This window comes from Aethina tumida, chromosome 4 (genome assembly GCF_024364675.1).
Source record: "Aethina tumida isolate Nest 87 chromosome 4, icAetTumi1.1, whole genome shotgun sequence".
In the NCBI taxonomy this organism is placed as follows: Eukaryota; Metazoa; Arthropoda; class Insecta; order Coleoptera; family Nitidulidae; genus Aethina; species Aethina tumida.
This window is the reverse complement of record NC_065438.1, coordinates 29075871-29099725: the sequence shown is the minus strand read 5'-3', so window position 1 is coordinate 29099725 and position 23855 is coordinate 29075871. Positions and strand designations below refer to the sequence as shown.

The 23855-nt window shown below is 27.7% G+C and overlaps 3 protein-coding genes across 5 annotated transcripts; all 3 read right to left on the bottom strand.

Annotated features, from left to right (window-relative positions):
• Nucleotides 1-1978: 1978 nt before the first annotated feature.
• On the bottom strand, nt 1979-5638 carry LOC109596508 (retinaldehyde-binding protein 1). 2 transcript variants are annotated; one of them, XM_020012079.2, is made up of 5 exons: nt 5513-5638; nt 2968-3062; nt 2763-2913; nt 2356-2654; nt 1979-2280 (listed from the first exon to the last, which is right to left on the bottom strand). In XM_020012079.2, the coding sequence occupies exons 1-5, from the start codon at nt 5592-5594 to the stop codon at nt 2101-2103; spliced, it is 807 nt and encodes a 268-aa protein (XP_019867638.2). In that variant the 5' UTR covers nt 5595-5638; the 3' UTR covers nt 1979-2100. The 2 variants fall into 2 exon arrangements, with proteins under 2 accessions (XP_019867638.2, XP_049822215.1); XM_049966258.1 differs by lacking the exon at nt 5513-5638 and adding an exon at nt 4429-4500.
• Nucleotides 5639-9952: 4314 nt separating this feature from the next.
• On the bottom strand, nt 9953-12093 carry LOC109596110 (alpha-tocopherol transfer protein-like). The gene is made up of 7 exons (XM_049966394.1): nt 11923-12093; nt 11551-11636; nt 11303-11497; nt 11056-11202; nt 10890-11000; nt 10695-10836; nt 9953-10074 (listed from the first exon to the last, which is right to left on the bottom strand). Exons 1-7 carry the CDS (start codon nt 11984-11986, stop codon nt 10040-10042), a joined length of 780 nt encoding a protein of 259 aa, XP_049822351.1. The 5' UTR covers nt 11987-12093; the 3' UTR covers nt 9953-10039.
• Nucleotides 12094-15668: 3575 nt separating this feature from the next.
• Nucleotides 15669-22693, bottom strand: LOC109596264 (clavesin-2-like). 2 transcript variants are annotated; one of them, XM_049965874.1, is made up of 7 exons: nt 22512-22693; nt 21244-21275; nt 17957-18103; nt 17368-17462; nt 16966-17116; nt 16714-16907; nt 15669-16256 (listed from the first exon to the last, which is right to left on the bottom strand). In XM_049965874.1, exons 3-7 carry the CDS (start codon nt 18096-18098, stop codon nt 15942-15944), a joined length of 897 nt encoding a protein of 298 aa, XP_049821831.1. In that variant the 5' UTR covers nt 18099-18103; nt 21244-21275; nt 22512-22693; the 3' UTR covers nt 15669-15941. The 2 variants fall into 2 exon arrangements, with proteins under 2 accessions (XP_049821831.1, XP_049821830.1); XM_049965873.1 differs by lacking the exon at nt 21244-21275 and having other exon boundaries at nt 22512-22692.
• Between the last annotated feature and the right edge of the window lie 1162 nt (nt 22694-23855).

Here is a 23855-nt window from a genome sequence, read left to right as displayed (position 1 = left end):
GTATCCTGTAATAAAAACTAATATAAATCTGTAGAGAATTCTGTTTGTAAGATATGTGAATTTTCTGATTATAAATATCTCGTTACTAATAACTAATACTATAGACAATATATTTATAAACATTATTAAAGGACTAATAATTTAAAGTATCAGACTATAAAGCATAAGGAATCCCTTTTTTGAAAAAAAAAATGATACAAGTTTTTAAATATTTTCATACCTCTTTTTAATGAAAGTACTGTCTATTATATTTCCTATTTTAATATTTAATGAAAGTTTCCCTATAAAGCGAATATTAAGATTATTAAGAAAGATAGTAGAATGAACTTGTTGTGGTATTCTGGTGAAGGAGAAAACTACAGTATAATTAAATTGAATGATAAAGCTCTTATCAACATTCAAAAGGATCAGCATAGTAAAGAAATAAATTTGTCAATCAAACTTAAAGCATGTAAAAAATATTAAAATAAAAATTTGTGGAAGCTCATATAAAGTTAATGAAAAATGTAATAAACATACATGAAGTGAATTGTATTGATGTAAAATCCTTCACAGATGAATTATCAAAAGTATACAGTATATCTTACCCGACAAAACAGAAGTTTTTAATGCAAAAACTAATTGAGGCATGATATTGATGATATTCCATCTAGAGTAATAGAGTTCTGTATTTATGAATTCTCCTTGAATTACTCGGTGACACATGGATTGTTTTCCAAAAAATTTAAAATTTCCTTAATAAGGGGGATAGTCACCGTGACGGCAGATTTTCGGGAATTAAGTAAATAAGACTCATAACTCATAGTCCTAGGTCTCATCGATCGGGTTATCTTATCGTTGTAGACAATTTTTTTATTTGATAATAAAACTACCAAATTTTCTTTTTCACTTTTTTGTTCTTTTTTTTACGAAAGCAGCAAACCAACTAAGCTCAATATTAGCTATTGTAAAGACAAATAAAACAAAAAAGTTGACAATCGATTGATTACAGGATTTGATAATATTGATGCGACCAGTTTGAAAAAGACGGTCAATTTTTTTATTATAAAATCTTATATTTTCTGAAATACTTATACTTACATGAAACTGTCGAGCCGTCGATCATATGATGGTTCTTCTTCTATATCTCCAGTGGTATCTTTTAATTTTTTTATTTTACATTTGATCCCATTTTTCTCAATTTACAACAAACTTGAAACTTAATCCTACTAGTAATTGCACTACATTTTTTATAAGAAATATAGTCATTCAACGGGTATAAACAGAAAAAAGGCCTTAAGAAGGGTGGCCGTAGTTAAGTCGAGAATTATTGCTCCATCAATCCAATTTTTTTTTCAATAATTTACGAAATGATAATGCAAAATATATTAGGAATTCAAACTGTTTGCTGGGCATCATCATGGGTATTTGAGAAATAGATCCATTACAACAGAGTGAAAATTAATTGTGCCTGTTTCTAGATTAAACCAACGCATATGATCACAGGATCTTGTTAGAGAAACTAGAACGTTATGAAAGAAGAGATGCTACTTGGCATTGATTTTTATAATAGCTTTATAATTGGTCTCAGAGATGACTCATGTCAAAGAGGAAGATATAGTCAAGTTTAGAAGTCGATCAGTAAAAGTATCTCATGGAAATGTTCTAGGTATTATTTTGTTTTTAATATTTGTTAGAGATTTAGACAACGTTTAGCAGGGTAGCTGCCATATCATCAATATTGAGGTTATTGAAGAGTTACTGTGAATGGTTTATCTTGGACTGAGGATACACACCAACTTTTTAAACTATGGACAAAGAACATTATGGTTTGAAAGTATTGGAAAAACATGTAGTTGAGTGTGTTCTCGAAACAGTCTATTATGTTTTCGTTCCATTTTAAAGTATAGGGTGGCAAACTAGTAAAAAGGTCATTAATGAGTTAAAATATCCTAGATGTAAATGTTTTTGTAGAGTAAAAGTCAGTTCACAAAAAAGCTTAGTAATCATCATAAACTTTATTACAACTATAACTAATTAATATATAACGAATAAAATAAAAACATTTATAGTAAAACAATATAAATTTTTACCAAACCATTGTAATATATTTTGAGTCGATCAATTGAGGAAAATTGATCGCCTTTTCTCAAAGCTTTCTAAAATGTCATTATTGCAAACATATACTTTCTCACGTAACTTTTCAGTATCAATTTGCGTGTATCCACCTAGGTCTGTTGGCAAAATTTCTTTATCAATGTATTCATACAAAGATTGCATATTGTTGTAATGAAATTTTACCTAAAAAATAAATTCATTAATCATTTCAGCAAATTTATTCTTAATTTATGTATATATTTATTTTTCACAACTCACCATCTCCTTAATTCTGTCATTCAAAAATGGCCAAATAATTTTAATTGCAGCATTCACTATCAATGAAGACTTTACCACATGAAATCTGTAATTTTCTATTGGCGTGGCTTCTAGTTTTTTCAGACCAGTTTTAATATTATGAGGGGTTAACCACTTTAGCATCTTTAGCGAAATATTGGATACATCTATAATGACACAAAGTCCATTTTTAATATTTTCTTCTTTGAAAAATACTTCCAGCATTATATCATCCACAGCAACAGCATCCAAAATGTCCATTTTATCTACATCAACATTTGCTAAAAAGTTGAAAAAGATGAATTTAAAGGTTTTTTAAAATTATCATTTAAATCAGTCATAAATATAAATAAAATAAAATATAAATAATATAAAAATAACAACCATACCAAATTTCATCAAATAAATAGGTCGGCCTTCCTTATCCTCTCCTGGGAGAATAAGGCGTATATCCATGTCGATAAATGATTTACACTCAATAGGGTTGTTTCTAGTGTACCAATCAGGATATTCCAATAATAACTCATAAAATAAATTCATCTAAAATAAATATATTGGGAACATACTACAAGAAGTAAGAATTTTTATTGTTACCCTGTTAAAAGCAGCTTGTACATCAAAATTGGTACTTAATAAAAATCTTCTTAAATATAGCTCATCATTACAAAGTTTGTTTAGTTTTTCATTCTCTGAAATAAAAAAATATATATAATAAAATTAGGTGTCATAAATTCGATGAACGTAAATTTAGGATAGATTAGTTTTTATTAAGATAACTAATATCTATTAGTAGTAAATTTGGATAATACATATTTGATTAATCAATTCAATCGGAAAACGTATTGTCGGTTTTTTGTTTTTTTTCTTCATATTATTTCTTCATAGTATTTCAAATAAGCGTGAATTTAGTTTTTATCACAATTTGTTTTATTTAGTAACTTATGCTAAATGTTGACATGACCGGAGGGCCTAGATGAAGCAGAAATTTCGTTTCAAGAAATAACGTGGCGTTTGAACAAATGTGAGTATTGTAATACGATGTTGGTAAGTGAAGAGGGTGGAAGAGGTGGAACAAGAGGTTCCGTAAGACCCAGAACTGCAACATAGCCACAAGACCGTCGTCTTAGATTATTGGCCCCAAGGGACGGGATAAATTCAACGCGGATGATTGGTGATGAATTTTTTGCCGATGAAGGTTGGTCAATTGATATTCGATTTGTTTACCTCCATTTTTTGAACTTACTTCAACCGGCAAACCTTAGGCGCTAATGTTGTGACTGGTATGGAACAACAACAGTGGGATGACGGATGGAATCGCATTGATTAGTAATGAATCTCGTTTTTGCTTGGGCATACGTAATTGTCATGTGTTAGTAAGACGATGACGTGGAGAAATACGTGATCTTCCCTTTGCTGTGGAGAGTTATTTCATAACATTATGGGTTTAATGGTATGGGGTGCTATTGCTTATGGTAGCAGATCACCTTCAGTTTTCATTAGTAATATGACACGATATGTGGATGACGTTTTAGACCCTCATTTTTATCCCTACATAAAAAGAGATCTCGAACTAATTTTTCATCAAGATAATGTCCGTCTACATATTCCCAGGAGCTCACAATGAGAAAAATGAGCTAAAAGACAAATACTATATTCAACCCATGCAAGGTCTAGATGCATGTCTATTGAGAGAGCCAGCATTCTGTTCAATCAAGTAACATTGGTTTCGATATGTTTTTTGTGATTCTTATTGCTTGAAAGAAAATGTGGAAAGGGAGACAAAAATATTACTTACTAAGTCAAACTAAAATATCATAATAAATATTATTTTTATAGGCAAATACATAAATACATAAATACAAAATTACTTTTTGGCTGTAATTAAAACAAGAATTAGAATAAAGATAATTAAAAGAAAAACATTTAGAATATCAGATTCTTTAAATTGTTCATTTTAAACCGTAGAGAAACCAGGACAAACTATTATTTATATACTGTCATATTTTATAGAAAAACGCTTTATAAAATACTTCTAGTAAAAATTCATTTACTTACCTATACCCATAATATTTATGTATTTACTGTTTGCAAATTTATACAGTTTAGTATTCATTTCTTAAAATTTATTACAAACCATGTTTGTAGTTATATTTTTTTTAATATAATTACAAACATGGTTTCATGTTTGAGTACAAATGATGAATGTTTGTGACAGGAATATATAATTGTACTTATTAAATAATGATAACCATAATTATTCACATCAAGCAGGTAATCATGCCTAATATATAGTTCGCAAAAATTAGCGAATAATTTAAAGAGAATTAATTGCATTAACCTTTGAAACCTGTAGTTTGCAAGTCTTTCCAATTATTAATTAAAGTTGTTAATAAAGTATGTATTCGAAGTAACTTTCCCTAGAAAATAACATATATAATATTTAATATCAAACTTGAGATATTTTACTACTATTTTGGCGTTGATAAATTTATTTGTTTTAAAATAAAGACAATAAACTAAAACGAAACTAAAAAAATTTTTTCAGTTAATATTGAATGAATAATGACAAGGAAGTATGTACTCAACACACATATAACTAGCATGTTGCTGTCGGTGTGACGTTCAACAAATTCTTGAAATTACTAAAAACAGTACATTTATTGTAACAAGAACTTCTGAACTCTGCACTACTAACTTATAGTTAAAGAGATACTGGTGTAATATAATATACTTTAAATAATTTTGGTAAATTTCCTCTATACAAATAAAGCATTTTTTATAATATGCATTATCTTTGTGAGACAAAAACTTCATTGGATAAAACTGGTTGACTGGTAAAATTAGTTATGGATACAAAATGAGATTTCCATCACGTTGAATGTAAATTTATAAAATTACTCTTTTTTATTGAAAATTAACAGAGATAAGTGATTTTATTATATAACATTAATGGAAATTAATTAATATTTTGTGAGAAAAATACTTGAATTATAAAGTTTATGTAATTCAAAATTACGTGGCTAAACTTATAATTAAAATAATAAATTAAAAATGACGGATTTTTAAAAATAAACTTGTGTATCGTGTTACAACTTTACAACGCAATGAAACAAATACGAATATAGTTTATTTAACTTACCTTTAATCAGTTTTTGCAATTGTAATATTTTGTAATTTTCTTGCTCCAGTGTCAATTGATTACAAAGCGCTTCAGAAGGCATTTTGATTATCCACAACCACTCACTATTGAATACCGCTGATTACTACTGCACGGATTTACTTTCGTTATACGAAATTGGTATTCCTAAACGGTTATGGCCAAGTCCAAGGTATAATCCTTGTTTATTCGGTCAATGCTATATATTTATTTATTTATTTATATTTGTAAATGTAAATGCTTAATAAAATTACTTCATTTTGGTAATGCAGTAAAGTTTAAGTCAATTACGAAGTATTAACATATTTTGTGACCTAGGAATGATTATTGCCAAGTTACATTACAAGTTTACAATAAATACCCACTAAATGTGAAGCTGCATTTTAAGATATAAAATTTTCTCTATTTCATTTAAAAAAATAATTATTAATTCTGTCAAATTATTGTTTAAACCTTTTTATCTTTAAATCATTAAGCCACCTGAGATGATCTTTAAATGACAAATAAAATGATTTGTGTACACATTCTTCAACCTTGTGCACTCATTTACGAATTTGACAATTTTTAACAAACATCCTTTAATGTTTCAGAAGGATAGTTTCAGAAAAGCAGAGATAATATTGAAATACAATACTATTACCACCTAAAGTAACAACACATCATTTCTTCACATACGCACTTTTCTAAGAACGATTCGATTATTCGGCTCACGGCTACATTCGACTACTCATTCGTGCCTTCGTTTTGCTTATTTTGTTGTTTTAATGCTAATTCTCCGATATATATTTTATTTAAATTTTGCAATCATAAATAAGATAGTATAAAGCAATGTTTTAGTAAAATGGCCCAGTTTATCATATAGTTTTTAGAGCCACTTATTCTATTATGTAAAGAAAGGTTAGAAAATGTGGAGAAGGATACAAAAAGTACTTTTTCACTTATAATTATCGAATCACCATATAAAGGTTTAAAATGTTCTTCCAGTTTGTTCCCTCAGTTTAAAATAATGACTCACAAGCTTATTTTCATGTGATGCGTTTTTTGGTTATGTTGGTATTATTATTATTTAAACATCATATCTGAATGAAAGAATTTAAATTTTTGTTCTTCCTTCTGTCTTAATAATATTTTTCCGTTGTATGTACATCTCCTCCTCGTCTTTTAAGTTAGATTAGAAATTCAAAATAGTTTTTCGACTTATTGAAATCGATACAAATTCCAATTATCAGCTATTTTCAGGCCAGACAACGAATTTAAATAAAATTGAATTGAAATTGAATTGCAAATATTTTCATTTTATTCCGTCACACCTAGTTGATTTATTTAATTTTTTTTAGAAAAATATTAAACTATTACAGAATAATAATTAATTAAAAAATTAATAATGGGTCGGACCCTCTAATTGATTAAGACACTCATTGACGCGTCGTAGCATCGATCTAATATGATTATCGAAATTTTCTAGTGATATCTCATCTAACACGAACTGAATCTGGTGTCTTAGTTTATTAAGAGTTGGTGGAGGGCGCAGTAAATTCAACATGCCACACACTTTCTATTGGGGAAAGGTCTGAAGATCTGGGTGACCAAGGCAGTAAATTTACATGAAAGGCTTCCTGGCAATATGTGGACGGACATTAACTTGCTGAAAAATTAGTCCGAGATCCCTTCTTAAGTAGGGATGAAAATAAGACTCCACAACGTCATCCGCATATCGCTAAGCAATGACTCCATTAAACCCATAGTGTTATGAATATGACTCTCCACAGCAAAGCGAGGATCACCTTTTTCTCCATGTTGCCCTCTTAGTAACATATGATGATGCCATTCCTCATCCCACTGTGGACGTTCCATACATCAGTCACTACAGTGGGGGCCTATGGTTTGCTGGTAGAAGTAAGTTCAAAAAAAGGCGATAAATACCTAAGTCAAAAGACCTTATACGGAGGTAAACATATTGAATACCAACTGACTTAACTTTATTGGCAAAACATTCATCAGCAATCATCCGCGTTGAATTCATCCTGTCCCTTAGGGCCAATAATCTAAGTCGATGGTCTATGGCTGAAGAGAAAAGAACAAAAAACCGACAATACGATTTCCGACTGAGTTCAAATTGTAATAATGTCTTATTTCAATCGGTACCTACTCGTGTACCAAATTTTATGAAATTATAGAAAAGTTCTAGAATGTAACAAATCAATCATTTCACTGGACAAAGTTTCGAAAAGTGGTAGAAAACGTAAGACTAACAAAGCTGTGCCCAGGAAAACAATAACGCTTGTTGTTTCCCACACTTTTATCAGCGAATTCAGCATAAATCAAGAAATAAACGAATTCCCTGTGTTGGTGAGTACTCTAAAACGAAGTCTAAAAGGAACTGGTCTCTATGGTAAAAAACCAGCAGAGAAGCTTTTCATTTTTGCAAACTAGACTACTTTTTGCAAAAGAACATGTGGCTGGACAGATGGGCAAGGGAAAACAATTTTGTTTTCCGATGAAAGGCGTCTCCGATTATTCAAATTTGATGGCATTTCATAGGTGAGAGGACCAATTAATGAAAGGTATAATCCCAAGTACACTAGACTCACTGTGAAGCAGGGTGGAGGAAGCGTTATGGTTTGGGGATGTGTTTCTGAATTTGGCATGAGCCCACTGGTTAAGTTAGATCGGATAATGTATCGTTTTGTTTATCGTGACATTCTATAGAATCATATACTTCCATTTGCCAAAGATAACATGAGTTTAAGATGAACTTTCCATGGATATGCAATTAGATACTAAATAAGTGAAGGCTAAATGTACATAAGGTTGTTTTAAGTTGCTCTACTTTTGACCCTTGAATATTTTTCAAATATTAAAAAATATCTAATTAAACAAACTAATAAACAATTATATTGCTGTATTGTTTTTATAAAACATACTTATTTAATGTTAATTGCTAAATTTATTCGAAATTACACATTAAATTTACAACTGAGATGTTTAGACACAAAAACCGTTGTTTGGAGGTAGCACATTTTTATCGGCTTGCGCATTTTTATCATTCTGTGAAAAGTGCACAAATTAATATATGCGACATAATAGGGACATGTCGTTTTAATTGATGAACCTTTCATTATTGTATCCCTAAAATACTTATAAACGGTAAATATGTGATATAACATATAAGTTGCTACCTAAGTAAAATAAATGAAAATATAGTTAATTTTAGTTACAATGCAAAACAACTACATAAAAAAAGGTTTTTCGTATCGGAAAATAGCCGAAAATTGCTTGAAGGTAATGATCGGAAATATAAGCCCCAAAAGGAAACGCGAGGATGAAAGGCCAATATATTCCCGAAGATTGAACGAATGAATCATTATCATATTTGGAAATAAAAATCTTTTTTCATCGTCAAAAAACATTAAAAATTAATTTACCTTGATCGTTCGTTTTGACTATGTATTCGAAAATTGCTAATTGAGAATAGTTAAAAAACGAAAAGCCAAACAAGGCCGCCGCAAAACACTGCGGTCAAGTCGCAATTTACTATGGGGATGCTTCTCCTAGCAAGGTATCGGTCCAATATATCGTATTAACGAAATAATGACAGCAGTATCTTATTGTAATGTGTTAAGTGGGATTATGTTGCCATATTCTGAGGACAATATGCGACTGCGATGGGTGTTTCAACAAGACAACGATCCGAAACACACATAGAAGGAAGCAAAGAAGTGGTTTTCCGACATCAAAGTTCAGTTTTGATGCCTGTCCATTAATCTGGCATTGAATCCTACCGAGAATTCGTGGTACGTTATGCAAATAGCTCTGAGGGATAAATAAAGAAGCCCTCTGGTTTCTGATTCTGAAGCGTGAAATTCAATTCTCCAAGAAACGCCGATGTTTAGCACTTATTAAAAATAGAAACTAAGTACCAAAATATATTAAAGAAATCCATTCAAACATACACTTTTTTGGCATTTTTAAATTGCCGCTATTTTTTTACATAAAAATTTAAAGAAATCAATTATTTTTCTTTTTTTCTTAAAAGAGTTTGAAATATTTTATTTAGTATTTGTACACTAAGAACATACAAGTACTTAAAATAAAAACTTCTTTCAAAACCTATTGAAAACATTGGTTTAATTTGCATTTTTTTCTGTATTTTTTTCATATCTTCACCAAAAGGCAAAGTACATACAATTTAATATAATAATAAATATATTTTATAAATAAGTTACAATGTTATACATGATTTTGGAGACATTTTATATTGAGTGTTTCTTGTTAGGTTTTTCCAAACATATATATATATATATATATATATATAAATATATTATTGTTTATTTTATTATAAATAAATACTGATTTTAAATATCAAAATGACTTTAGAAAAACACAAATAGTGAATAAGAATTCAAAAACAAACACCAGAAATGTATGTTTTATTTGTTTATTACATTTTTGTAAAGAACATTTTAACACATGTATTCATGACGATGTTTATTTGCTTATTTCAATCAATCAGCTTGAAAATTGGTATCCGGACAACTGTAAATCTAAAAAAAAATATATATATATAACAATTAAATTAATCAATTAATTTTAGGGGTGGATGAAAATAATACATCCAAGACGATTATGGTGATAGACAAATAAAAAATTATTACTCTAACACAAACCGATTGGAAAGCCTTTGATCCTACTGAATTTTGAAAGAGGCATCATACATGACAGAGACAGCAAATGATTTTCACTATGAAGCAAAAATTCAGTAGGATCAAACAGTTTTCGATTGGTATGTCAAATTATCAACAATTATAATTAATACATGAACCTCTTTATATTTTTCCATCGTATGCACTTATGTATTGCTTTTATAAGAGATTAACAAATATTTTAAAATAATTTAATAAATAAAACAGTTTAGTTATATATTTTTACTTAATTTGACTTTTGAAGGTACTAACAATTATGTAATTTAAGAAAATCGATTTAAAAATATATTTATTAGAAACTGCTAATTATATAAAGAAGAAGACTATTCTTTGCCGTTGGTTCTCATCTATAGAGGTACATTAATTGAGAAAGTAAATTAGTTTTGTTATATTAAAGATGTAAACTTTACATTTTCAATTTAAGAGGATTGAAATTTGTATGTATATAAATGTATCAATACCTTTCTGTGTTCTTGTTTTATATAAATGTTCGAGCCATCTTGACGGTAATGATTCTGCTGCACATCCATCTAAATCCTGTGGAAGAATTTTTTCTCCAATATTTTCCACTAAAACTGTAAAATCGTGTCCACACACGTGTATCTGAAATATGTATTTAATTATTAATGTTAACCGTCAGTTAGTTGTCTATTTACCACTTTCTTCATTCTTTCTGATATGAAGGGCTTGAATACTGCGTAAAGCAAATAAAATAATTTTGGTTGTCTAATAATATATATATTCAACATCTTCATTGGTAAACATTCCTAGAATAAAATTACATTGTATATTAATATTCTATAGGGTTAATATGTTACCTACCGATAAAAAAAATACCATCCTTTTGGCAAATTTCGTCGATAAAGCATATAAATGTTGAAACTGGATGTTATTCAGATCCATAATAATATCAATAAATTTAATAATTTTAACTTTTGAATAAATAGCCTCGCAAATTAAACCTGATATCTGCAATTAAACTGAAAGTATTTAGGGGACATTGAAATGTAATCACATTAAATTGAATAAACAATTTTACAAAACCTTTTTCAATTATAGACATGATTACCTGTAAAATGTCGTCCGCTGAAAATAGTTCTGGATTCCATTTTTCCAAACGGATCCAAACCACTTTTTGTTCTAATTCACCTTGATTCTCTAATACGTCAATAACACATGATTCCAAAATTGTACTAAGTTTAGTTTTGTCAATGTTTAACCAGGTGTCCCTACGTCTCTCAACAAAGCTCTGATAGTTGCACAACTGAAAATAAAAACTTAAACCTTTCAATTAATTGATTTATCTATTTTACTTACGGCATTGATAGATCTTTTAACATTATTTTCATGTCCTGTTAGATACCGGCATAAGTAATCCTCATCTGTTCTATTCAGCTGTTTTTCTAAAACAAAAAATACTCTCTCTTGAAAGTTTGTATAAATGAATAAATATAATGAAATATGAAACAGTAGACAAGGAATATTGTTTTCTCTGGAATCTAACTAAATTACTAATCACATAATTATATATTAAACTATAAATTAAATGTAAGGTAAACAATAGACTAATTTTGTTGACATTTCAATAGTAAAATTTAATTGTCTTCTATATTAAATATAATATGTAAATCAACTATACACATAATATTTCGGGAAAATAATATAATCATTTAATTGTCATTTACTCACCTACAGCTATTTTTTTTAATTCAACCAAGTTATCACATTCTTCACTTATACTAATAATGTCCATAATACTTGTATTCACTAGACGTAGCAATTAAAACAAGAGACTAACATAAATCGCTACTCATCATTTTTCATTATTATTATAACTTTCGTTGTTTTTACAACATGACATATTTAATTATTTATGTTTACAACATATTGCAAAACAATTATATATAAAATATAATTCATTTAAATGTATTATTAGTTGAAGTTTGTCTGTTTTGGTTAAGGAACGTTAACAATTTGTTAAAAAAATGCTTATTACTTTTCTATTGATATTATTAAACAAATTGTTGTATAAAACTGATTAGATTAGATTAATCCAGACAAATCACATACATGTGGCCAAAATAGTCATGAATGAAGGTCTGAGAAACTATTGAATAATTGCAATTTTATTTAAAATTGATAAATTTGATTTTGTCTTCCCTAAATAAGGTATAAAATTTAGATTCTGATTATTTGATTCATGTTTAATTATTGTTTTAAAAAGTCAAAAATAACTGGATTAGTAACTATTATAGGAATAGATCTAATTTCAAAATGAAATTGTCATAGCTACATGTCATTCTTACTAGGTTCAAACAAGTATAAAACGTACAATCTCTCTTCCTCAATGTGTTGTGCTCACCATGAAGTATAAAAAAGAGGCGCCATGAATGTCGGAGAAGTAAGTTAATTTGTGAGCACAACTAAATGTAACATTTGGGCTAAAGAGTTAGTAGGCTAACATAGAAAAAATTTTGATAGAATTTGATTTTATTATTCAATATAGTTGCCTTCGAGGGCGTCATTTTAGATCGATGCACTTATTCCAGCGATTTTTCAACTTTTAATCCTGTCCGAAAATTAAAAATTTTCCGGGAGGTCTTCAAAATTGTCCTCCGCGAGCTGAATTTTTTATTGATGAGCCATCTTTTGAGGTTTAGGAAGAGATAATAGTCCGATGGTAGCCCTCGAAAAGTATGCCATGACAATCGCATCGGCATTGGAGATTTAGGCCACCATAAAACTCTCCAAACCAATATTTCATTAGTCATTAGAGCATTAGTCCATAATATTTGTCCAACTTTCGCCGTTTTGCCTCCCAAAAAATAATGTCTTATGAGAGAACGAAAGTCATGATGCCAAACACGTAACCGAAAATCAGCTGTCATAACAAAACTAAGGGCTGTATTGCGCTGAAGTTTGACCTGTCGCATTTTGATGGTCAACGTGGTTACTTTTCAGTTTACCTGTTATATATGGTAAAAGATCTTAGAAAGCTTTTTAACACACAAACAAAGCTAAAAAATATAAAATTGCATCAAAGTAATGACATAGGAAATGCATCAACTATCACTGATCAGGTTCAAGCCGTGTCCAATTAAGAGATTTCAATGGAATTGAGTATCTGAGATGTTATTTGAGAAGAAATTTACGGAAACATAACATAAAGTTAGACCTTCAAAGTGGCTGTATTTAAAAAAATAGCGGGATATTAAGCTTAGAGTACATCTTTTGTGTATGTGAAATATAATAGTTAAGAGGACTATGGCTGTGTCAATCATAAATGAAATAGAACGTATATATATTTTGTTCATTATTTTTGTTTAACTAGAAAGGTATTATGTTTATAAAGTTTTTATAATGTTGTAAAGTGGAAGTTTTAAAGATATGTTGTCCTCTCCTTGTTAATTTTATTACCGACCTTGCGATCCCAATTTGACTTCGAGAACTAATTAACTTATTAATTACAGATATTTTAACAGAGCAATTATTATCTTTTAAGGTGGATAATTTAAATTATTTAAAAAATCAGAGTTAAAATTATATTATATAACAATAATTACATCTAGCACGGTCAGGTAGGAAACAGAATCGGATTCAAATTCTTGAGCAAATAGAATAATAATTTGTCGAATAACCAAATCGTTGAGCATTCACAATTTCTGAACAACTATGTAAATGTTTCTAAAGAAATTCCACCCCAGCTCGGAAAACAATAGTTGGAGCCATGTTCCTGTATCAAAATATAGATATTCAAGTGATATAATGTGTAGAATAAACAATTAAACCATTCGGCTGCAGTGGTATAGGCGGTAACAGAGGGTTGTTTATTGACACGTCGTGGATTTAAATCCATAAAAATTAAATAAATTTAAAATACTAACTGCAATTGTCAACAATATTAGTAGTCAACATAAAACATATTGAAAATATTTTTAAATCTACTTCAAAAGGTATATATAATTTTAGATAAAACATTGTTATCGACGTTTTGACTAGTATTAATCCTTCAATCACTGCTGCTCCGGGAACGGTGTACGTTTGTGCTATAGTTTTTCTTTTCCGGTGACTTTACTTACATTCTTAATCTAAGAATTAGTTTTGTCTTGTTATATTACCAAAGAATGTCTGACTTAATGTTGTTGTGTGTTGTTACAGTATATTCTCATAGTTCGGTTGCCACTGAAAGAGTTTTTTTTTTGCCTGAATTTTGATTATATTAACCATAAATGCTTTCTAGAAACATCGAAACTGTCATTTAATAAGTAATTTTATGAAGTGTTTGGAGCTCTGAATTTGGGACGGTGATTTTCCTCATATGAACAAATTTTTAGTAAGAATTTGATGTTGGGGAATTCCCCGGCCTCGTGGTGTGTCTGAATGGAAGAAAAGAGGAATTTTGCCATGATGAGGTGTTAGTTCTGTTCAATCATGTTTTACTGGATTGTTTCGCCAAAGATTTTTTGTCAAGTTGATCCTTGCATGTATGTAGTTTCCTTCTTTTTTGAAGATGCCATGCTTGTTCACGAGTGTTGGATCCTTTGAGATAACACTGTTTACAAAGTAAAACGTTTAAAAATTTCGTGTATATTAAGATAAATTAAAGTTTGATTACATTATTTTATGTAATACAATAAAGTCAAATTTTATTTTAAATATACGATCACAATTAACTAGAGTGGATATTATTTTAACATATATTATCAATTCAATATGATATCATATCTAAAATAAATGTAATTTGTAACACACCTAGTGTAACACATATGCGTAGTCCCAGAAGTAAAAGAAAATATATGAGTATTTATTTGGTGTCTGTTTGGACAGAATATTATAATCTAAAGTATCACCCTTAAAAATTTTGAGAAGTACTATGTTGTATTTGTTTCAGAACTATAAACAATGAATACTGAAGAGTTGTATAAACTCGATGTTATTATGTGATAAAATAAAGGTTTAACTAATCCGTTCACAACAATAAAGCAAACGAATATTAACATTGTAGTTCTTCACTAAATAGAGTGAACATACCGAAAAAAGTTAGAGAATCTGAGATATACCAATCCAAATTCAACCAATCTGATTCACCTGAATTTTGAGGGACCTCAAACGTACGTTAGATGCAGTAAAACTCTGCAAATTTTCTTCGTAGTGGGAATATTTTACAGTCTCCGTCATGCATGATGTGTCTCTCAAAATTCAGTAGGATATAGTAGTTATAGAAAACTATTGGATATTGCTGGAAATATATTTTTTTTCTTTTTTAATTCGGATACTTTGGAATTTCTAGATTTTTTATAATTTTAAAGACATTTAAATAAGTTCAAATAAAAAATTGAAGTCCTATAGCGAATAAGGAATTCAAATTTTAAAATAATTTTCTTCATTGGAAATAGGTTTTGAGTTATTATTTTAATAATTGAAATAAAAGTATATAAAAAATAAAAAAATATTATTATTACATCCACACTAAATATCACATTTTCCATTATAATATAATTGTGATGATTTTACATTTCAGCAGGAATTGATACAAGAAATGTACAACTAACTAGTAGCACATTAGTTGGTCATTATAAACAATAGATAATGACACAATATAAAATTATATTCTTCTTTAAAAAAATAAGGCAATAACATATGGTCTGAGGGACATAAAATAAATATATTCCCCAAGTTTAATTAATTGTGACATCCATATCCATTTTTCAAACTTCCTCATTTGTTTCTTCAATATTTTCAGTTTGGTAGCCCAATGAAACCAATTCCTTTTGAATAAATTCATTTTTCTTGAAACCCTCAATCCAGTCGTTGTAATTATAATCTGGATGAAGTCCACCATACCTTTCTGGCAAATGTTTAGGATCAATATGTTTATGTAAACTTTCCATATCATCGCCATGAAAGAAAATTCTCTCCTTCATTCTTTCATCAATAAATGGTTTAAATATATTATAAACTATATCGAAAATCCAAGGCTGATTTACGATATGAACTGCTTTCAGATTCACGGGGAAGCATGTCTGAAAAATATGAATTTTTAATCTAATTATGAAAGTGTTTTATGCAGTAATAATTATTGTATTAACCATTTTTCAATTCAATTAATTCAATTTTCATTACACAACCTTGTAAATACTGGTAAATTAAGATTTCATAATATTTTATGAAATTAGTAAGTATACTGTTTCTGCTCTAACAGATATTTCTTAATATTTCTTAATTATGGGAAAATACATCTTTAGTAGTATTTTTGAAAATCAAGTAGTAAGTAAAGTAAATTAATACATAAATATTGAATGAATGAATAAATTAATTTATATAATTATCATTTTTATTTTATATTAAACTATCACTAATTAAAAAAGCGTGTACGTCACATGTATTATTATTCATTCATTTAATGGCATTTTATTGCGCCTAATATGATTAATTGTATACCTGATAATAATAAGAAACTATAATTTAAAATGTACGTACCACCATGATTTGAATCACTTTATGTGCTATTGATGGTGACATATAAAAGACTTGTTGCATAGTAAGCCCTCCTAAATCAAAAATACAAACACCTCCTACAATTTGAAACTGCGGTTCCAAAATTGCTAATTCCAATATTAATAATGTCGCCTGGAAAATGTTTACAGGGGTGAAAAGTTCAGGGTCCCAGTTACCTAAAACACAAAATTAAATATATTTTACATGACTTACATGGGCTAAAGTGCATTATACCTATTCTGTATAATAAAAGCCGTCTGCCTAATTGATCTCTATAAGGTGGCACAGAAAGTATATCATGTTCTCCCATTTTAAATAGTTTCGATAAATTCACTCCTTCGAAAAATTCTGGATTGTCCTCTTTAAAATCATAATAGTTGCAAATCTGTTTAACAGTCATAATGAATAAATAATATTATATTTAAAATTATTATTTAAATTTTTAAATATAGAAGGAACCTGTCGGTTTATCGCCATTTTAAATACGTTATTACACTATACTTGAGAAATAAATAAATAAATAAATAAATGTTATGGTAAATTGTTTCAATAAAACAAAAATATATTTTTATAATAATAAATGTTTTAATATACACTATCAATTTATAATTTTTTTTATCGACGATTATTACTTACCAGTCTGTGAGCTCTTTCAATAACAAAATTTCGACATCTTAAAAATTTCAGCAAATATTCATCATCAGTTCTGTGAGGTGTACATTCACCTCTGGCTGCAACAAAAGAATTGATATTACATAATATTCAAAGGTATTTAATGAGGTTAATGAAAAATTATCGGTTTACATTGTTACGCACCAGTAAATTTTAATTGCTAGATGAACAAACTATCGAATTTAATTATTTTTTAATATAACATTTTATTTACATTTACAAAATATAAAAATACATAATTTTATATACGCCTTTAAAAAAATTTACATTGTATGTAGTAAAAATTATAGTTAAATTTGTTTACTGTTAAACCACTGTTGGAAAATGAAATGCAAACATTTATATTATTAACCACATCACATGGCATTATCAAAGTCTTACGAAAGAACATATTAGAATTGTCTGATAAATTAATGGCAACATTGCTCAAAAGTCCTTCACTGCGTTTTAATTATGGAGAGTAAACAATATATTATTCATTGTAATATGTTACTCATGTAATTAATAAAATGTCCTTTGTTAAAAATAATTAAATAATATCATGAAAACTCACCAAATATCATGTCTCTAAAATCTGATACAACTTGGCATTTTGTTGCAGGATCTTCATTGATGTTTTCTTTGGCATATTGTATTAGTTCTTCACTCATCTCTCCTAGATTCAATTCCGCCTTCACTTCATTTGGAAAGTACATCTTTTCTAAAATTTGTTAAAGAAATACTTGAATTCAAAAATTTAAAATCACACTATATATGCAATTTCAAGAATCCGAAAGCAGACATTAGTTGGTGCATAGGTGTACATATAACTTGTTACATTACTTGGTATCCTTGAAGTTATTACAGAGTGGTTTTATCCATTAAATATAATTATCGTTAAACTCTAGTTTTTACCGATTTTCAATTTTTAAACTGCCTTGTGCAATACAATGTATTATGCAAGTATTTAACTAGAAATAAATTAAATTTTAATTGACTTGAATCATATTAAATTGATTTTATTTTATAATTCGTTAATTAATAATTTAGCTCGTTTTAACTAAAACTATATTTTATTATTATATATTTTTAATATCTTATTAAATATTTTAGAACGTAATAAATTACAAATGTGTTTTTAGAATGTAATTAAAGAAAGTTATTTGATGGCAGTTCAAAACTACATAATTTTTGAAATTTATTGAACATTAACGTAAAAGTAATTTCAGTTGTACCTTTGAGAAAGTTAAGATGATTTCTACTTGCAAACAAGTACCACAAGGACAAATATATTTCTGCTTGAATTGTTATATACTAACTATGGTTAAATAATGGGAAAGTGTTAAACAATGAATAAGTTTTTAAATTTTACATAACTAACATTTTCATTGCATTTAATAAGTTGATAATATCCAGCATTTTCACAATAGTAATTAATATGTAATTATTCATTATTCAAATTTGTGTCAGATAAATAAATAATAAAATATACGGTGCATACTAATTATAGTAAATAATGACATTATTTACTATTTTCACATTAGTACAACGGTGATTATGAATTGCGGAAATGATGCCGAAAAAAGTCAGCATCAGTCGATACTGAAAGGGAAAGTAAATAGGAAGAATTACGTTAATGTTGGCAATTTTGGTACGAAGATAATGCAACTTGCCACACGACTCCCTTTCCTACTTACAGGAAATCATAAAACATAGTGAAACCTGTTCTTTTAGTGCAGAATCGAAAGGTGAACCTCTCACAAATTTCAAGAACATAATAAAAATGAAATTTAACCATTTTGGTATTTTTAAGATATAATTAAGTATAAATATACTGTTTTTGCGGAAATAAAATAAACAGGAAATAGTTAAACACCCAGATTTAACACATTCTGTATTTAACAGACAAGGTTATAGATAGACAAATATTTGACATCCAAATTTTAATTTAATTTATTCATTTTTAACTATCTTAGTTGTAAGACACACTAAGTAACATTAAAATTATATATTTAATAAGACTTCCCGAGTTTTATATAATTAATTAATTAATTAAATTAATTATAAACATTGTGTTGTCACCAAACAAAATAATTCAACAATATATAAAATTAAACTAATTACTTATCAATTGTTTGTTTAATATAAACGTATAATTATCATATTTGATGCAAAGTTCATGTTTTCTTTGTTATTATCCTTGAAAATTATCAATGGCCAAAACATTATTTTAAATAATACCAATAATGAAGTATATTCCGTTCGCCTTAAAATAACAACAACAAATGTTATACCCGCTAACCTTGAGATAAATGTCTTTATTATTATTGATTATTTTCCGTAATTGTATTTCGTAACTTTGACTAGTTGAAATTTTTATATTTTCAATTCCCTTTAAAAATATTTATGGTACCATAAATATTAAAAAAATATAATTATTTGAAAATTGAGACGTACAGGACATACATTCATATATTTTTTTAATTAACACAAAAATAGGTGTAAATTTACCAAAAATATTTATTAAAAAATAATTTATAATATAAATTATTTATTTTTGGAAATATTGTTTCTTTGTCCTACATTTTAATGGAAAATTAAAGTAAAGAATTAGTACTGAAATAAACCGAAATCAACCAGTTTAATATTGGAAAAATTATTTTGGAGACGTTACATATTAATAACTATTAAAATACAATTTTGATAAATATTACTTAAGAATCAGATTGTAAAGCTAACATTCATTAGAACAGTAATTTCAAAACTGTATGCAGACCACAATAATTGCAATGTAATGTAATAAATTTGCGTGAAGTATTCTATGGCGCAAATAACTCGTGATGGTTGAAATGCTTATAGTTAGTAATTTCAAATAGGTAAATATTACATGTTTTTAATTGCACATAATACTTGTTCAGTTGTATCATTTTGTCATTGTAACTTGATTCTTAAGAAATAAGGAGAAAATGTAAAAATAAAATTAAATGCAAATCATAGTCAAGTCAGTTTAACAATACAATTGGTTATGCTGGTTTTGATTATGTAATATATTTTGAAATGTATTACTTATAAACTTCAAAAACCTTTAACCTGCGAAACATAATTAATAAAAACTAACGTCTAATAAGAAATCGTTGTTAAAATGCTTTTCTAAAAGCCAAGAAAAGGTAGTGTTTATAAATAATTCTACATTTTCTAATGAATGAAACGCACATAATGTCATGGTTTCTTCCACAGTTACGGTGGCGTATCATAATGGTGGACTATATTAAATTATTGAAAGTGATGTCATTTTTAATTAAATACTGGCATATAGAATATCCATAACATAAAAAATGAACATTTAATAATGTTAATAATTATTTAGTTTAATGACGAGTTTAAAATTCCTAACCAATACCTACATACTATGTTAAGTAGTACCCATTTAATGTATCAAGTTTCAATTATCTATTATTATTGAGGTCATGAATCCAGTTCAAATTTAAAGCTGCGTATGTAAATATAAATAAGTAGCATACAGTCATATGTGATCTGAAAATTTATTACTCATCCGATTACATTTGCACAAGCAAGTTTATTATTTAGCCTAATTTTTTTTATTTGAAAGTAAAAGTACGATGATGATTATTGATTGTTCTTAATTAAGAGTTGTCTCAATTTCTATTAACATTAACCAACAATAATATTAATTTATCAATATTTAATTTGGAAAAATATTTTAACCATTAGTAATATGGAAATTAAAGCGCCATTAAAAATCATAATGAGAGTGTTATAAATAACAAAACTGTAGTCTATTACTACAGTGTGAGTAGCGAACTTTTGTAATATAATATTCTGAAAAACAAAAGTGCATACCTTCACTGCACCAAATCGTCACACTCTTTGAACTGCAAAAAAATGTCACAATGTAAATGTTAATAAAGGCTTCCAATTAAAGAAAATATAATAATAATATAAGAACCTGTTCCGTGTAACGTGAACTATTCTTAATGCAACATTTATTCTGGTACAGCAAACAACATTGATTAAAGTTGTTATTAAGGAGGTTTTTAGCTTTGAAGTTAAATTTGAGGTTGCTAATATAAAAGTGCAGTGTTTATTATACAGAAAATTGACCCTGTTTATTTGTTTAAATAAAGTAATTATCTATAATGTACATAACAATCATTTTTATTGAAGATCTTAATAAACGGTCTTTGACCGTCGTAGTTTGTGATCTTCCAACCTTGACGATGCAGATACAAATTTTACTTCCAATTTTAGTAGTTATACAATAAATTAAGTTATAAATTAAGTATAAAAAAGTAAATTATATATATTTAAATATTATGTTTTAGAAGAAATATATCGTATTATAAGTTTATTCAACTGTCAACTGTAATAAATTTTATTTTCATACTTTAATGCTAAATCAATAAATTAATTGAAGCCTGAGAAGAAAATAGAAATTTGTTATCATTTACGAAGTACACAAAATTCTACACAAAATTGTGTTAATTTATGATTTATAAACACAAAACACATGTGCAAAATACTATGTAAGTAAATCATAGAGAAATCAAAATATTAATAAATTTTTCAGTTAAATAGTTTTTAATAAAAAAATCTCAAAACTGAATTAGTTTTGCATTTTTAAAATAAAATTAAAACAATGTTAAACTATTTTACAGAGCTTCAAATGTTAAAATTATAATTATACATAGTATTAAATTATGACATATTCAATTGTGCTGGAATATTTAATATTAAAATATTTAATTTGTTTCTAATAATAGGGATTTGACTTATTTAATTTATAAATTATGATTATATTTTTTATATTAGATTAATGTAAATATTTTTATAAAATTGAATATAAATATTCGAATAAAATTCCAAATATGATGTAACATAATAATAATAATGTGAAAAAGTATAATGCAATATAAATTGTAAATTATTTAATTAAAGTAGATGTACATAGTTATTTATGCATTTTGTTTTGGCACAAACATTGGAACTGTCTTAACGATTAAATTAAATTTAATGACGCCTCAATTGGACCAGTAAAAGTTCTGCGCAAAATTTGTTTCAGGAAATCAAATAAAACACATATAAATATAATCCAAAATGTACGGGTATACCTCAGGTGAATACTTTCGCTTTCGTTGATCGCGATATGGATTCACTTAAGTATATTCAAATCACACTGAATACTTCTACTGTCATCAACCGGCTCCGAATAAGTTCCTGCAAATAATCCAAGAGCACTTCACACAACCGATCGTACAACAGACTGAACGACCGAGGCTAGTGCTCGAAGCGTTAAGCTGGTACCCACTGCATGCCAAATAGGAAAAATTATTTCTGAACTCGTTGTTCAAGGTTGGTTAGTACATCGTCGTGCATCATTGTTTTGAATGGCAGAGAAAAACTGAGATGCGATACAAGATGGGAAATACAATTGTTTTCATAATGAACCATTATAACATATATAATGGATTGGATGATGAAGTAAATTTCTCATACAACATATTATAAATTTTATTTTACAATCAATATAATTGTAAAATATATTTTAATTAATTCTACTGTTACAACAGTACAAAAAAGGAGTCAAATTTTATTATACTCATTTCCTAGTTTTTTTTAACACATATTTTTTAGGCATTTATTTGTGTTAATACGACAATGAACTACTTGTAAAAGCCGCAACCGTTTTGTAATTAACATTGTTAAAAGAAACTGCACATACAGCTTTCAGATTTCAGTACAAGTACTGGGATCAAATTCATCATTAGAAGATTTCATGAATCTAGTTTTACAACCTGACAGTCAGCTTATGCTACCATAAAGTAAGACCATCGATCTAAATGAAGAATGTAAAAACCTGCATCGTAAGAAGACTGGTTGAAAATCGCATAATTTCTACTATTTTAATTACGTTTCAATTAATTTCACCCAAAACGTTAAACATTAAAAATATTAGATAAATCACTAATATAATAAATATTACAGTTATATATTTTCAGTTTATATCAGTGTATCTGATCATTTCTATGATGGATAGAATGACATCTAACATATATCGGAGTTTTTATCAAAATAATACACTAATAAGGATCCTGCGAGGAGCATGGAATGTGAACGCTATCCTTTTTTCCATTTCTACAGAATCTTCAAGTCTATAAGTTCAACGTTTGTTTAATGCGTTCTTGTAATTAGACCTGAGAATCCTGTTAGTAAAACTTTTTATTTTCCCACGGAGTCAGTTTCCATTGTGATTCATACCATCATACCGTTAAAATGACTTATTATTTTTCACATTTTTTTCTTAATTGCAAATTTTCCATTGCAAAGAAATTTTTATAGGTAATTTTTTAATTTTCTTAATAATAAGCTACTAGCTCCACTACTACTGGCAAACTTGCAACTACTCATATTCTGTGTATTTTACAAATATTTTTAAACAATTTTATAGTTTGTTA